This window comes from Poecilia latipinna, unplaced genomic scaffold, assembly GCF_001443285.1.
Source record: "Poecilia latipinna isolate Pla-1442-1.1 unplaced genomic scaffold, P_latipinna-1.0 Scaffold381, whole genome shotgun sequence".
NCBI lineage: Eukaryota > Metazoa > Chordata > Actinopteri > Cyprinodontiformes > Poeciliidae > Poecilia > Poecilia latipinna.
In genome coordinates this window covers 265,643-280,644 of record NW_015112997.1, presented here as the reverse complement: position 1 = coordinate 280,644, position 15,002 = coordinate 265,643, and the positions used below count along the sequence as shown (strand labels likewise).

Below are 15,002 nucleotides of genomic sequence, written 5' to 3'. Positions count from 1 at the left end.
TTTTTTTTTTTTTTTTTTTTTTTTTTTTTTTTTTTTTTTCTTTTGGTTTCCGATTGGTTTGGCTTTCCACGATCCGTGGCTGGCTCGTCTCTTTTGTTCTTTACACACTCTCTCAGCAGTGGGAAGCCCAGCCAGACGATTTGGACTGGGTTTCTTGGCTCCTTTTTATCTTTCCTGAGGGTTGTGAATGAAGAAAGGCAGAAATAGTGGAAGGTTTCAGAGCACACAAAAGCATTGATAACACACTGATATACCTTCATGACATATCGCTGACGATTGGTAAATCTTATGTTTCCTGAATGTATTTAGAATAATCTCACAGTAAATAACTAATGTCATGTTCTGCAGATCTCTGTTGGCTGTGTGTGATGTGTTTGTTCCTGTTTTCGTCGGCTCAGTTACTCTTCTTGGAACGCCAGCCCTAAATAAAACAGTCATCATGTTATTAAGGTCGTGGCTGGAAGAAGACATTGTGCCTCAACATATAAGCGTGGACAGTTAAATTAGGCGTGGTTTGGACGTCTCGCTTTATTGCGCAGCATTCAGGGGCTTTCTAGCTCTACTTACCAGAGCGGCTGATATACTTTGTGGTTTTCCTTTGAATATTTAACACCACTTTGGCTGTGGACTGCCGCCAATAACCCATTTGTTGTTAGCGGCATGACAATCAGTGTCACTGTGTCAAAATAAATGGAGACATCTGTTTCTTTACTCTCTGCAGGAGGGATGAGGATAAGCTTTGCAGCCGCCTTACAGAGCGCATCATTTCCTCCTTCAGGGTTGTGCTGTTTATTATCCAAAGTGGGCCAGTTACGTTCTGCTCCTCAACAGATTGCATATTCGATTTGCAAAATTTTATAGTGTTCTCTAATCTGGTGTTTTGTCAGATAAGCAGATAGCTTCATTCAGAGACGATCTGGCAACTGCACCCAAATTAGTTCACATATTTGTGGTCTGAGTTTTTCCTCTAACACTTGTGACACCACCTATAGTTTGTAGCAAAATTCTCTCAGCTGAGCAATTTCACAGTGCAGATGTGTTCGTACTCTTTGAACTTTTTTCACATTTTAGCACGTCGTAAACACAAACCTAAATGTGTTCTATTGAGATGGTATGTAAGAGACAAAGACCATTTCAGTAGTTATAAAGTAAAAGAACAGTGACACTTTGTTTTGATTTTTTTTTTTTTAAGAAGATGGCATATATTTGCATTTAGTCACTCCAAGTCAAAATGTTTTAAAACCACATTTTGCTAAAGTTGCAGTTCTTTCAGAATGCAATAAAATAATCTATTATTAATTATTTATGATTGATAGGAACTATATATATATATATATATATATATATATATATATATATATATATATATATATATATATATATATATATATAAACTTGTGAAACTGTGTTTCTTATATTTTTTATGTTTTTTTTTTTATTTGTAAAAAATTATGATATCCATTCATTATTTTTTTTCTCCATGTTACAGTTATGTGCTACTCTATATAGATATAACGCAAAACTCCCAGTAAAGGATGTTTGCTTTGTGGTTTTTATGTGGCAAAATGTTTAAGGTGAATGAAGACATTTACTTTAACAAATATATGTTTAAATCTCAGTAGTGGAGCAAACAAGTTCAGAGAATGTGTCAAATATTATAAATATTTCCTGTTTTTCTGGAGTGGAATTGTTTTAAAGAACAAAACACACACACACACACACACACACACACAAAAAAAAGGTATGTGCCAAAACCCTCATGAACTGAAGAGACCAGAGTTTCAGAAAGGCTAATGTCTCTTTTGGCTTTATGTCAGAAAAGTAGGAATGTGTCTGAATTTGAGTGTGGGTTTTACCACTCAGTAAACCTCTTGGCATCTGCTTTGAGTTAATTTGGTACTCAGAAAGAGGGGAGACCAATTTTCTGGTTGAAAAGGTTGCCGTCATTTCACATTTTTCCCCCTTTACATTCATAAGAGTGTGTTTGTCCATTTTTATTTCTCAACCCAATGCAAGTCGTCATATAATAATGTGTTATTGACTGAAGCTCGTCTTGTGTTTTATCCCTCAGGGAAGCGATGCAGACTTTGAAAATGTGTATGAACAGTGCCTACGCTGCTGCAAAGCTTTCCTGGAGAAGAACTCCTAACAAGATCCCACCCTGAAGCACATTTAAATCTAAGAGAAGAACCTGCATAATCAACCAACCTGATACATCTTGGTTGTCACAAAAGCACTTATCAATATAACTGTACCATGACTGTCAGAGATCACTACAGTGCTGTGCTGCAGTATTGTAGATGTCTTACCAGTGACATTTAGAGCAGTGCTGCTTCTTCTGGTTTACTTGGATCATTAAAGTGAATCAATCTAATTGAAAAGGTGTTTCATTTGTTCACAAATCCATCTTCTGAATTTCTGTACATTTCCGCAATAGGTTAAATGTAGTTTTGTTAAAGCCTCAATAAATATGGGTGGAGAAAAGGGAGGCGTATTTATGAAATCTGTGAAAAATGAGAAGGGAAAAATAATGGAATTCTTTCAGAGGGAGTATTATTTAAAATCAGAAATTAAGCTTTATATGTTGTCATAATGTTATTCCCTCTTTAAAGACATACATGAAGTGTTGCTTTGATTCTTTTGTGAATGTTTGAGAACATTTTGAATCTCCTGTGGTAGCCGTTCGGGTTCCTTAGCCTAGGTTCATGCAGTGCACCTACTATTTACCCAAACCTCTTCCTTGTGGTTGTAGACCCAATTAAGTTTCTGCCTCACAAGGAACCTTTTTCCCCAGGCCATACTCTCATGGCTCCTGTAGACTAGCGGCAGCAGCAATTAGCAAACACCTGTTGGAACTTTGCTTCGTCTGAGTTTATCATACAAACTGCTTCTAAGTCCTTCTTTGCTATGAATGGCTGCAATTGGAGTCAATAGACGGCACAGAGAAATGTTGCATTGACATGCTGAAGGGGAATTGTTGAATAAGGTCCTAAGAAATGGAGGCTAATTTGAAGAAGTCAAATTGAAGGAGTCACATATGGCTATGATGCAAAATCAAATTTCTTTGAAGCTGTTTTTGATACAAACAGTATTTTCAGAAAAAAAAACCTAAGATAGCATAGCTATAAAATGGCTGAGCCTGAAAAATACATAATATCCCACCTTTAAGGGAGGAAAATGTGAAAAAAAATACAAACTTTGTGAATCACCAAATAATTTAGATTCAGCACTCGAATCTTCTTCAGTACAGGTCTTTCTTAAAATAATTGTTAGCCATCAGAATCATTGAATGTGGGTGTCCCTAAAACATATGTGGCCATAAGAGTATAAAATCCAGCATGGATGCTAATGCTACAAAGTTTGTGAAACAAGGGGTCGCTTTCAGGAGATCAGTAAACTCCAGCATGGTACAAGATGCTTCCTGTGCAGCAAGTCTAATACTGACATTTTTCCACTATTACATATTTAGCAGTCGACTGTTTGTGGTAAACGGCGTGAGGTGATGCTGAGATCCGGGGTAGTTGGAGGTTGCCAACTTTCTGCAGTCAGCAACGTACCTCCCATCTTCATGTGGCCTTAAGTTTAACATAAGAACGGAGACTGGAAAGCTTGATTCAAACCTCACATCACCAAATTCAATGAAATGTGTTAGATGTAGTGGTGTAAAGCAGTTTGTCACTTCGGTTCTCTGTAGTGATAAATCATGGCAATCCAATAGACAAGTCTGGGTTTGGCAGTTGCTAGGAGACCAGCACTAGTCTGACTACATTATGTTAAGTGTGAAGCTTAATGCTGTGGAGACTGACTCAGGGCTGTTTTTCAGGAGTTTGGCTTCACTCCTTGGTTTTAGTGAAAGGATCTGGCAATTTCTCAACATACCAAGACATTTTGAACCTTTGAATGCTCCCAACTTTGTGGGAACAGTTAGATGATGGCTTCCTCTTGTTCCAGCATCAATGTGCACCAACGCACACGAGAAGCAGTCCGGTGTGGAACTGCTTCCCAGGTCTGTTAAGACCTTTGGGATGAAGTAGAGCAATGGCTGTGAGGTAGATCTTCTTGTCCAACATTGGTGTCTGACCTTCCAAATGATATTCTGGAATAATGGTAAAAAAAATAAATAAATAAAAAAAACTTCCCATCAGAGAAGAAAATTAATCACTGCCATTAGCTGTCATGAAATTATTGTTTTTTGTCAGTCGCTGCTTATTCATCAGGGTTGGTGTTTCTCCCACAAGCTGTGTCTTTCCACTACTCACACAAATGACCTATCAGCCTCCTCATGGTAGGCTTATGATTTCATCACAGATGGACATGGGCGAAACAGATGAAAATCATATGTGGGTGGGGTTGAAGGAAAGATGAACCAGCTGCTTAATGGACGGTCTCCATCCATTGACAACTGTAGGACCATAAATACCAGAGTTGTTCATGTATCTGTCAAATTATACATATTAGAGCCAATGTCCTGTTCATCTCGGAAATCAAATGTAAAATTAAAACTCTAATCAAATTCTCCTTTTTTATGTTAATTTTGACACTAGCACAATCCCAATCATTGCGGGGGAAAAAAAAAAAAATCAAAGTGTTTCTAAAAAATGGTGGACACCCTCGAGACTGATACAGCGTTCTAGTTCAAGGGGAACCAAATAACCTTTTGGTGCACCAGCCAGGTGTTGTAAATTACAGCCGACTCCATCCAAAAGCTGTTGGAGGAAATGTCTCAACACCAAGAGCACCTCAGCAAAATGTGCCTAAGGCTGCCACAGGTGCTTGTGTTTCCAATAGATTTCACAGAGGATATAACTTTAACAGATTTTTTCTCTGACCACTGTTGACAGCATGTTGGCATGGAAAACATTTCCATCCCTGCACCATCATTTCTAGTGCAGAACATCTGTAGGCTTAACCAACATTTAAGGGCATAAAATGTTTGAATTTTGCTGTCTTTATCGTACCTTTGAAACTTTCTAAAATATGTTGTCACTTTACAACCACACACTTCAGTGTAGGAGAAATAATACATGGGTGGTATGAGTTTCTCAATCGGTGAGTTGCTGGTTCGATACCGTTCTCTCCATCATGTCTTTGGGCAAGAGGTATGGGTTTCAAAGTAAGGGAGACTGAATACAAATCCATGCCACACCATTCAGATTTTTTAAAATTTTATCATTCTCCCAACACTTCTGAAGTATTTGATACATTGTGTTGGTCTGTCACAGCAAAAAATATTACTACTACTGCTACTAATAATAAGAAGAATAATTGGTGTATTTAGTTTTTCAAGCCACTGCATATAAAGGGAACTTGATGAGTAAGTTAGCAACCCTCAACAGAAATCTGTTGTTTTACACTGTCGGTGCAATAAAACATCGAAAAATATCCTCACTCGCAACCTGGAAAGTGATCACATAAACTGATTTTGCAACACTGTTTCAAACGAAGCGAAAGAAAAATGGAAAAAAAAAAAAAAAATCCTTGGCTCTCATTTGAGTTTGAACTTTTTTTAGCATCTCCGTCTGAAGCAGCACTTGGGAATTTCACCGGATCAGCTGTCCCAGGGCTCAGTCCAGTCATGCGCTCACTCAGACAGCATTCCTCATTTTAAGATGGGAACACAGGAGAAAATACAGCACAACAAAGACAAATTATTTTGTAACAATCTCATAATTTATTTAAATATATCTCATTATCTCATTTTTAAATATATATATATATATATATTTATATATACTCATATATAGATATACACTTTTACATATATAACACTTTTTTTTTTTTTTACTAAAGGCCAGCCACGTTCTTTAATGGTGGATTCTTCCTATGGTTGTGTTTACTGTATATACATTACACTCCTGGTTGGACAGATCATGACCTATGATTTATGTAGGTCATGATCTACATAAATCATACAGATTTATGTAGATCATAAATCTACGTGTTTATGTAAAATACATAAACACGGTCTTTAACTCGCAGTACCCAGGGTTAGTCTATCCACAGGTTGGCTGTGGCTTAAAGCCACCACTTGTGTTTTTGGTTTTGCAGAAAAAAAATGTTCTTGCAATAATTTAACGACAGTTCATTCTGAGCACAAGTGGGTGACTAACGCTGTCACCAGCTGGGGGTCAGCGAGAACTTCTGTTTTTAGATTGTGATAGTGCAGTAGAAGAAGGGCCAATGTCAGCCTAAAACACTCAACAAGGGCAAAAATGTCTCAAAAGGAAAGTGATTCTTGTTTCTTGTTATTTGTTTAAGCAACATCCGTTTGAATTCCAGTGCGGTGTGGAAGAAAAGCCCCCGACTTTGCTTATCTTTGCCAGCTCCTCTCTTCACTCTTCACCTGCTCTGTGTTTTTCCTCGACTCGATGCTCCCGTGTAATGACAGCTAACCCGTTGAGGCCCAGCCAAAGTGGAGATTGGCAGCAATTTTCACCTCAGCAGAAGGGACGCGAGTGAAGCAAAAACGCTGTGCCCTAAAGTCAGACAGGCCGGTCAGATTTAGGCTTCCCTCTCACTGTCCAAAGGCACTTTTTCACCAATGTATTTCTTTTTTTGTTTTTGTATCTTTTCTTCTGAAGCACACATTTGACTTCAACCTGAAAATCAGAAAAAGGCAAAAGTAAGGATGGCCTTCAGTCAAGCAATGCTATAAAACAATCACAAATGATAAATGAGGAAACTTGATTTGTAATAGAGCTGAAGCTCTCACTGTGCCACTACAAGGGCCTGTGTGTGTTGATACAGCCAGCATGTTAAAACCAAGAGCAAATGTCTGAGTGTTTCTTGAGCAACATGATCTACACTCTGAACACAGTTCCAATTCAAGCTGAGTTTTATGAGTTACGCCTGATTATGATCATTTGCTGTTTACGAGTGTTTGGCAGAGTGGTGGGAAGCACCTCACTTATGAGAAAAAGCCTCAGTTTTAGGAATGCTCCAATGTACGGTAAAGGCCTGCATGCAAAAACCCAACTGGCTTTGATCCATTCTTCTTTGGCATGTTCTTGAATTATTTCAGCACTACCTACTAAGACGGTGTTCAGCTCAAAATATCTGGGAATTATATTGTTAATGTGTTCATTTGTAACACGATGCAGAGTGATTAGGAGAACTGTTGTGCTTCTTTTCCATAAATAGTCTGACCAGATGTGAACATAAACACCAGTGATCCAAAGTTTTAATGAGCATTTTAGAAAAAAAAATAAAAATAAAAATAAAAAAAAATAATAAAAAAAAACAATTACAGCACAACCTTTTTGACCTTTTTCTGTATTGTGCAAAATCACGGTTTTAAAAATGGACCATCTGAACAGACTTTTATTTAGCATAGCAAATTCCTATTCAAGTTATTTATTTACAAATGTAATAGCAGTAAACAAGTTGTGGAGGCAAAGTCACTTATCTGACTTGTAGACATTTGTTCAGACAGTTTTCAGAGTGTAATGTTTCAATGCAATTCAGAAAAGTTGAGCAGGAAAGGCTGTTTGTCAATTATTGATTGATTGCTTTGCAGTTGCACAGACAAAAGCAACAGAGTGATTTAACTTCTGACAAAATTTTGATTGTAACATTATCTGCCAAGCTACAAATACCTTCCTCTCAGTGATTTTTTTTTATTTAAATTTTTTTACGTTTTCTTGTTGCTGTAACTACAAAAGTTAAGTTTTTAGATCTTTTTACAACTGAAAGCTCGATCGCCTCAAGGAGCTGTGACTTCATTAGCTTATATCATAGGCTCGCTGTGTGTGTGTGTGTGTGTGTGAGTTGAAGCATTGTAGTACCTTTTGAGTGTGCACGCGCTACCCTTCTGTGCACTGCGGGCTGCCCGCGAGCCGTGTGAGAAGTCGCGCACATCTTTTGAAGTCTGAGAAAGAGAAAACACAAAGAGAAAGACTGAATCATTTTCTTTTCACGCAGTGTGTTGACGTTGGATGGTGATAGCTTTCCCTCCTGGTGCAGGAGGTCCAGGGCAATCGTGGCTTACATGCAGGTAATGTGCAGTCTCTGGTGTGGTGGTAAAGTCTGTACGCGTTCTTCCTGCACTTGGAGCTGAACACGAGGGGACCTGACGGAGAAGGAGAAACAGGGTCTTTGAACGCATTTCTAACGTTTGCATCCATCTTCATCAACATCTGCTTTGTGGCTTTAGTCCAACTTTAGGGACTATGCATTTTGTGTGGCATAAAGAAGTATAAGCTAAAATGCAAATTGGTGAATTTTTGGTGTACTAGAAAATATGAAACTAGGAAATATATCATTTAAAAACATCCTAAGCAGGATCAGTTCTTCATTCTGTTTTTAATCAGACATTAAATTTAAGTTTAGCCACAAATACACTAAAACTCCAAATATTCTGTTCTCTATCACCTCATAACTAAAGGTGGAGCGTTGTATGGCAAGCCATTAGGGCCAAATATTAGCACTTTTTTCAAACTGGCTAGTAACAAAATTATGTAAAAATTGTAGTTTAATTAGCCAGATTGCTGTATTTTACACCGGTCAAATGAAGTTTACATGACTCCACCTGAGCAGCAATAAGAAAAAAAAAAGCTTGATGAGTTGCTTAGCAGCAAAAAACAACATAATTTTACCAAGTCATTGAAAGCTTCGTTTTGTCATGCAGCTTAACAAATGACATCATTTAATGAGCAGCAGGAAAGTGATAATGGTATTTCTTTTACCTCCAAGCAGCAGAGAACAGTGTCGTCCAATTAATGAACACCACTTTTTACACTTAGCAGCTCAACAATTAACACTTTTTTACAAACTGCAGAAAAAATAAAAACTATTTATTTATCTTGTTTACCTCTGAGTAGCAAAAAAAAAAAAAGCTGTTTTATCCCTCCATTGCTTAAAGGTTATTCAATATGAAGCTGCTTGATATAAAATACCTTTCTGTTGGGGTTTTCAATGAGGGTTGTGTCCTGCCTAAATTTACGTTTATGTTTTTATTGTTTCGTTACCAAATATGTTATTTGACAATAGTAACTTGACATACTGGAATACCTCGACAAAGTGCTGATGGGGGGCAGCAGTGGTGAGCAAAACCGGAAGTTTTATTTTAATACGTTGGCTGAACTGAAACAGGAAGTGCAATAATGGGCACAAATAGCTCGCCATAGATCACTTCAGTCCCTCCGTGGCAAAAAAAATATCAGACTCGAACTGAAAACACATCTTAGAAAAGAGGAACATTTTAACAGGTTCTTACCTGTGAAATATTTGATTATTCTCTCTTTCATTTTGTAATCTGTAGGGGTTAAAACTGCGGGAGGAGAGAAAACGAGAGAAAAGGTTACACACTAATTAAATGAAGGATATCTAGGCTAACACCAGCACAAATAAAGTTCTACGCCATGCTATTGTCACAGTGTTTTATTTGAGGGTCATGGTCCACTCACCCAGGGCCTGGTTCCCTTTGTCCGTCTTGCCGCGGAAGTCCCTCTGCTCTACCGACGCGCTGCCCACCGCCCGCGGCGTCAGCGGGGCTTCCGTCCTTGCTGCGTGTCGCCCCCGGTTATCCTCCACGTGCTTCATAATCTCCACCATCCGCCTCAAACTCCGCGGCGCGTCCCCGCCGGCCGCCGCGGTGGGCGCGCTCTCGCCGCAGTGCTCGGTTAGAGCGCACATCAGTAACAGCAGTCCCACAACAACGGGTTTGCGCGGTGCGCTCATAGCTCCAGTGTAGTGAAGAAAGTGGAAAGTGGACGCAAGGGGGGAAAAAGTAAACTCTCTTCTTTTTGAAGACCTGAGGGATGAGATTGAGGACGAATTTTAAATATTGGCACTCTTAAATGACCAGAATCATATTATTAAGTAGAAGCCTAACATATCCATGCAACCTAACGTACGGTCAGGTCAAACATCTTAGTTAATAAACAAAATAAATAAATAAAAATAAAATAAAAAAATCTTAACACTTTTTAATAAGTATGGTTTTAGATTACAGTTTTAGTTGTGAAAAGTGTCATTACCTTTTCAAAGTTCTCCTACGCTCTGACTACGTCCGGTGCGTCCTGCCAAAACGATGCACATGTGCGTAACTTTTTTTTTTCTCTCTCTCTCTCTTTGTTGAGTTCCCGTCCTGATCCCAGTAAGTGTTCACTTTAAAAAAAAAAAAAAAAAGAAAAAGCCGGCTCCTGTTTGCGTAGAGTTAAAGCTACGGAAGTCATATGTGTGGTCGCCGAAGGTTGGCGATCATCCTCCAAGGATCGGACGTGCAAACGCGTAAAAAGAAGAACAAGAAGAAGAAGAAGAAGCTGATATTATCCCGTGTGGCGCTCCAAGTTCCAAGTTTGCCCCCTCTTGTGCGTTCAGTCGCTTTTTATTCTATCTCCCCGACGGCGGGGGGAGAGGACTGTCCCCTGTGGACTACTCCACAAATTTATGTGGTAATTATTGGAAACGGTACCTGAAGAGGAGAGTTAACACGAGTTGTCCGATCGTCCCTTGAATGCTGTGTCAAGTTTACTGAGCCCCCCCCCCCTCCCCTCTCTCTCCTCCTTTCCGTTACTCCATTTATCTGTGCGATATACGCGGTTACAGGAAGCGTCTGTCTTCCACTAATACTTCCACTGAAATTTCCAATCAGCCCAGCGTGCAGCGCAGATGCAGCACATCTTAGTGGAAATGCTGCCATATCCTTCTTGGGATCCTCATAACCTCATTTAGAGCCATTGCGCGCTTTACATCCATCATGGAAAATTGAAACCCAATTATGCACCTTTTAGGGACAATTCTTTGAAAATTGATTGTTTGTTTTGTTTTAAATTCGTTCCCGGTGGGTTTCTCGACAGAGCAAGCCTCTGGCCGAGGTTCGTCCTCGCTGGAGACTGTCCTGCTGCTGGGGCTGGAGGAGCTTTCTTAAAAGTCGGGGCGTGCGACTGGCTCCCACGCCCACCACTTTCAAATCTCACAAACCTGCAAGGGGAGACATAACTTTGAGAAGAAATATTCATTCACCCCAAACTTTGCTACCTAATAAGAGAAAGCAGGATACAGAAAGCTTATGAGCTACTTGGAATCTTTATGAAACTAACCCAAATAACTGGCGCATAGTTTGCTTTTTTTTTTTTTTGTCATAATCGGATAAGAGCATTTTATGGAGGTAGTCTCGTAATTTCCCTGCAAAGTTCAGCGAGGAAACGACCTTGCCGCCTTGCTTTAAAGAACAAACCATGGGTGCTGAAAGGACAGCGCACTGTCACCATTCTCCGAAGTTCTTTACTGAACTGTGCTTTGTTTGTTTTTTTTTGTTTTTTTACGCATTCCTGGCTAAGGGAGTCTGCACAAAGTTTTTAAAAGGGTGGCCAGAAGTGTAGTGGCCGAAGAGAAAAGAAATAAACGATGACAAAATACAGGTGATATCTGGTTTCCCTGCTGATTCATACCGTCATCAGCAGATTCGACCCTGTTCTGTTGGGAATCGGTAGTCAAACTTATTTCAAGGCTCATGAGAAAAAAAAACCCCACTGAGGCAGGAACATGTTTGCTTTCCAATGAGTATTAGCAGATTTAGAGCAGAGATTTGCGTACGAAGAGAGTTAATGGGGTCTGACTGTATTTATTTATTTATTTATTTATTTATTTATTTATTTATTTATTTGTGAAAGCTGAAAATCTTATGTATCTGCTGAGGTGTTTAAACGATGACATTTATCTGTAAATTAGTGAGATGGTTCTTCTGGAAATTTCTGGTAGATCTACAGTTGCTGAAAACCTCATATCAGGTCATGTTTACATCCCTAAAGGGAGTAAGTTGCTGCCATGTGATTGGCTGATTCTCTATTTGTGTTAACACGTCAGATAGATAGATAGATAGATAGATAGATAGATAGATAGATAGATAGATAGATAGATAGATAGATAGATAGATAGATAGATAGATAGATAGATTTTCTTTGTTTATTTTTGACATAATAAAAAAATTAGGACATAATTTTTATTTTTATTCTTTTACAAATAAATGAAGACATTGACAGTTTCAGCAGAGGGCGTCATTCTGCAGTTGCTGCACACACTCATGCTGTTCACATAAGCAAACCCTCAGCAGTGCACTGAGCCAGCATGTTTGAGGAAATTTGACTCATGAGATATTTACATACAAATGGATTACCAAAGTACCATTGTGAAAACCAATCAGATCAAATTACACCACAGGATCCACATCTGCTTTGTTGGTCAGCTGTGCGCCTTGCATCGTAACAGATCTCACTCACCGAAGTCACTGTGTAGCATAGGAAGGGTGAGAGGTTTGAAAAACTTAAATGCAAAGTAAAGAAAAAAAACATGTTTGAGACACAAGACCTGGAAACTTTGTCCGACCTTTCCAGAAAGGCAAACAGAAACCCGATAAGGGTTGGCTTAGATCACAAATAAAGACAAACAAACTTCATATTAAATTTTTTTTCTAGCATTCTGAATGAATGAAAAGAGCAAAAATGGTCTTCGAATCATGCATTTTTCAGTTCACCGCTGCTGGAAATATCCAAGAATCCTTTCTGTTTCTCATTATGTCTTTATTGGTCGCATTTTTACATGCAAAAGAAATTATGAAAGGCTTACCATTTGAATATTAGCTTGCTTAACCTCAATAATAACCTTAGTCAACTTTCCTTAGTGGTCACATGTGAAGCAGTGCTCTCTGCCATGTTTCATTCAGTGAGTCAGGCTCATGTGAGTTCAAGTGAACCATGAACGGTAAAATTTCCCAGATCCTACGGGGTTGTGTTGCTTCTTTCAACATTGTATTGTAGCACTTTCTATTTCCAAATGACCTTTCTGCAGTTTATCTGCTTGTCATGAGCAGATGTTATACTGTGGTTGTTTCTTGTCCAAGTTGATTCTGTCTCTTTTTGACTTTGAGAAAACAGAACTGTTCCGTCCTTTCATAAATGTTGAAATTTATTTAGCTTTGTATCAGTTCCTCCCCCCCTCTTCATTCGTGGGGTTGGCTAAACTCGCAGCACTAATGATTATGACTTTTAAAGTGAACTCTGGGCTTGAAAACACATTTTCTAAATTAGGTGAAAACAGGAAACACGAACTTTCAGTTTCTCAAAGGAATTGGTGTATCATAAAAATGAAAAAAGTGAACATCTGTGGAAAGAATATCCATATAAACGGATGTTTTTTTCATTAATTTCTGTTTTTCTTTTTCTCAAATTTAAAAATGATGTGAATCATTCACAATTAGTGTAGAAAACAATTAGTTTTGCAAAAGCATACAATATAGGTGGGAAGTTTACATTTGAGTATAGCTAAGGGCCATGCTCACCTACTCCACCTAAAGGAAAATAAGATAACGAATAACTTGTGCCTCACAATAAGTTATAGCAACGTGTGATTAACAGCAAACAAACCCTGGTCCCAGTAATCTGCGGGTGCCTTTTAACACTTGCAGCAATAGAAAACTTGTTCAGGGTGCCACTGGCAGAACAATTGACTTGCCAGCCGCCCATACGGCACATAGCAAAGCATAAAGATCCAAAACACAGATTAAATCTGGTTTAGAATGGATAAGGTAGGATAATGAGTGTAAGAGTGAACATTTGAGTTATGAAAATGTAAAATGTTTTGGAAATGGTTTATTTTGAAAGGCTCCCCAGATGGGGAAAAAGAGCGATCGTTCAATGACAGCTGAGTTTGGTGACAACTGATTGAGGAGCGGAAAAGAAATTGAATGTTCGAGAAACAGCTCAGTTGTTTCTTTGGATTATCCTACAAAGGAGAATCACAGTATCTGGACACCCACGAGTCTTACAATAGATGTCTGAAACTTTTGGACCTTGTTTAAAATCCCAGTCATCTCCAGGAAACCAAATAATATAAATAAACTAGATCAATTCTGCCAATAAGAGTATTCTCAGCATGATTGTGCTGAACTCTTATTGATAGTAACAAGATGTTTTTTTTTGTTTGTTTGTTTCCATTTCAATATGACTTTCAGGCACATGAAGATTACATGTAAACTTCTGAATATATCTATATATTGTGGTCAGTCAAAAAGAAACTAATTTTAGCATTCAGACATTCAATATTTTATTTGTAATTTACATTTGTTTTTGTTTATTTGTTTTGTACAGTAGCAATTCCTTTTCTTAGCATGGTGTTCATCCTCTTCTCATTTAAAAGCAGTAGATAAGTGGAGCTTTTAAAGTGAAAGTACGCTTTCATTAAATGTGACTCACAATCTTTTCATTCGCTTTGCTAATATTCTAAATATTTTTCTTTATTTTGGTTTCATTTTTGAAAACAGGTTTTTCATGTTCTGGAACCTTATTAATATTTTTATTAATACTTGGGGGGAAAAAGTTTTTAGAATACTAGCTTCAATGCTGACAAAAATCTTCCGTCACATTTGACCTTACTCTATTATTTTGTCCTAGACTTTATAAAAACAACACGGAACGTGTTGTAACATAAATTCTCTGTATTGTGTGACGTCACTTTATGAAACTGTCCTATACTGTTGCAAATCAATTCTAGTGTCTCTGCCTTCACTTGTGACATAATTTGTCTATTATGAGAGACATCAGTGTACAACTGAAATTTTGTACACATTCTAGAATCTTGGCCTGTGCTTGTGACATCATTGCTCTCCCATGGGTGACATCACATTATGTTTACCTTGACTTTGGCCAACAAGATCTGGAATTTTGGCCATTACCTGTGACATCACTTTTGACTTTTGTTTGTGACATCAGTTGACTTAAGTCTTTCAGAGGTTTCCAGGATTTAGATTTTTAACTGTGACTGGATTGCTTTCCGGCATGCAAGACTCTATTGTCATGTCCTTGAATTTTAAAAATCATTCTGGAATGCTTTGACATGTGAGATCATTCTTCTGTGATGTGTGACATCATTCCACCATGTTATTCTTAAAATTTCTGAAAACATTCTAGAAGCCTGGTTTTTACTTTTAACAGTGTTCCTTCACTCTAATGGTTTTGGTTACTTGAAGCCAATTGTGCTGCTGTTCAACCATGTCTTCCCTGGCA

At 38.2% G+C, this 15,002-nt stretch overlaps 2 protein-coding genes across 4 annotated transcripts in view; one reads left to right on the top strand and one right to left on the bottom strand.

The window, feature by feature from the left end:
- acp1 (acid phosphatase 1) overlaps window positions 1-2,488 on the top strand; it is a 15,447-nt gene extending 12,959 nt beyond the window's left edge. For 2 of the 3 annotated variants that reach the window (XM_015036800.1, XM_015036801.1), the window contains exon 6: window positions 2,072-2,488. In XM_015036800.1, coding sequence (XP_014892286.1) covers window positions 2,072-2,149 — 78 coding nt within the window. In that variant the 3' untranslated portion in view covers window positions 2,150-2,488. Of the gene's footprint in view, window positions 1-721; window positions 807-2,071 lie in introns of those variants that run through there. The other variant, XM_015036802.1, reaches the window with a different exon arrangement.
- Window positions 2,489-5,699: 3,211 nt separating this feature from the next.
- alkal2a (ALK and LTK ligand 2a) lies at window positions 5,700-10,850 on the bottom strand. Its single transcript, XM_015036803.1, has 6 exons — window positions 9,978-10,850; window positions 9,405-9,751; window positions 9,215-9,268; window positions 7,988-8,068; window positions 7,785-7,867; window positions 5,700-6,599 (listed from the first exon to the last, which is right to left on the bottom strand). The coding sequence occupies exons 2-5, from the start codon at window positions 9,676-9,678 to the stop codon at window positions 7,803-7,805; spliced, it is 474 nt and encodes a 157-aa protein (XP_014892289.1). The 5' UTR covers window positions 9,679-9,751; window positions 9,978-10,850; the 3' UTR covers window positions 5,700-6,599; window positions 7,785-7,802.
- Between the last annotated feature and the right edge of the window lie 4,152 nt (window positions 10,851-15,002).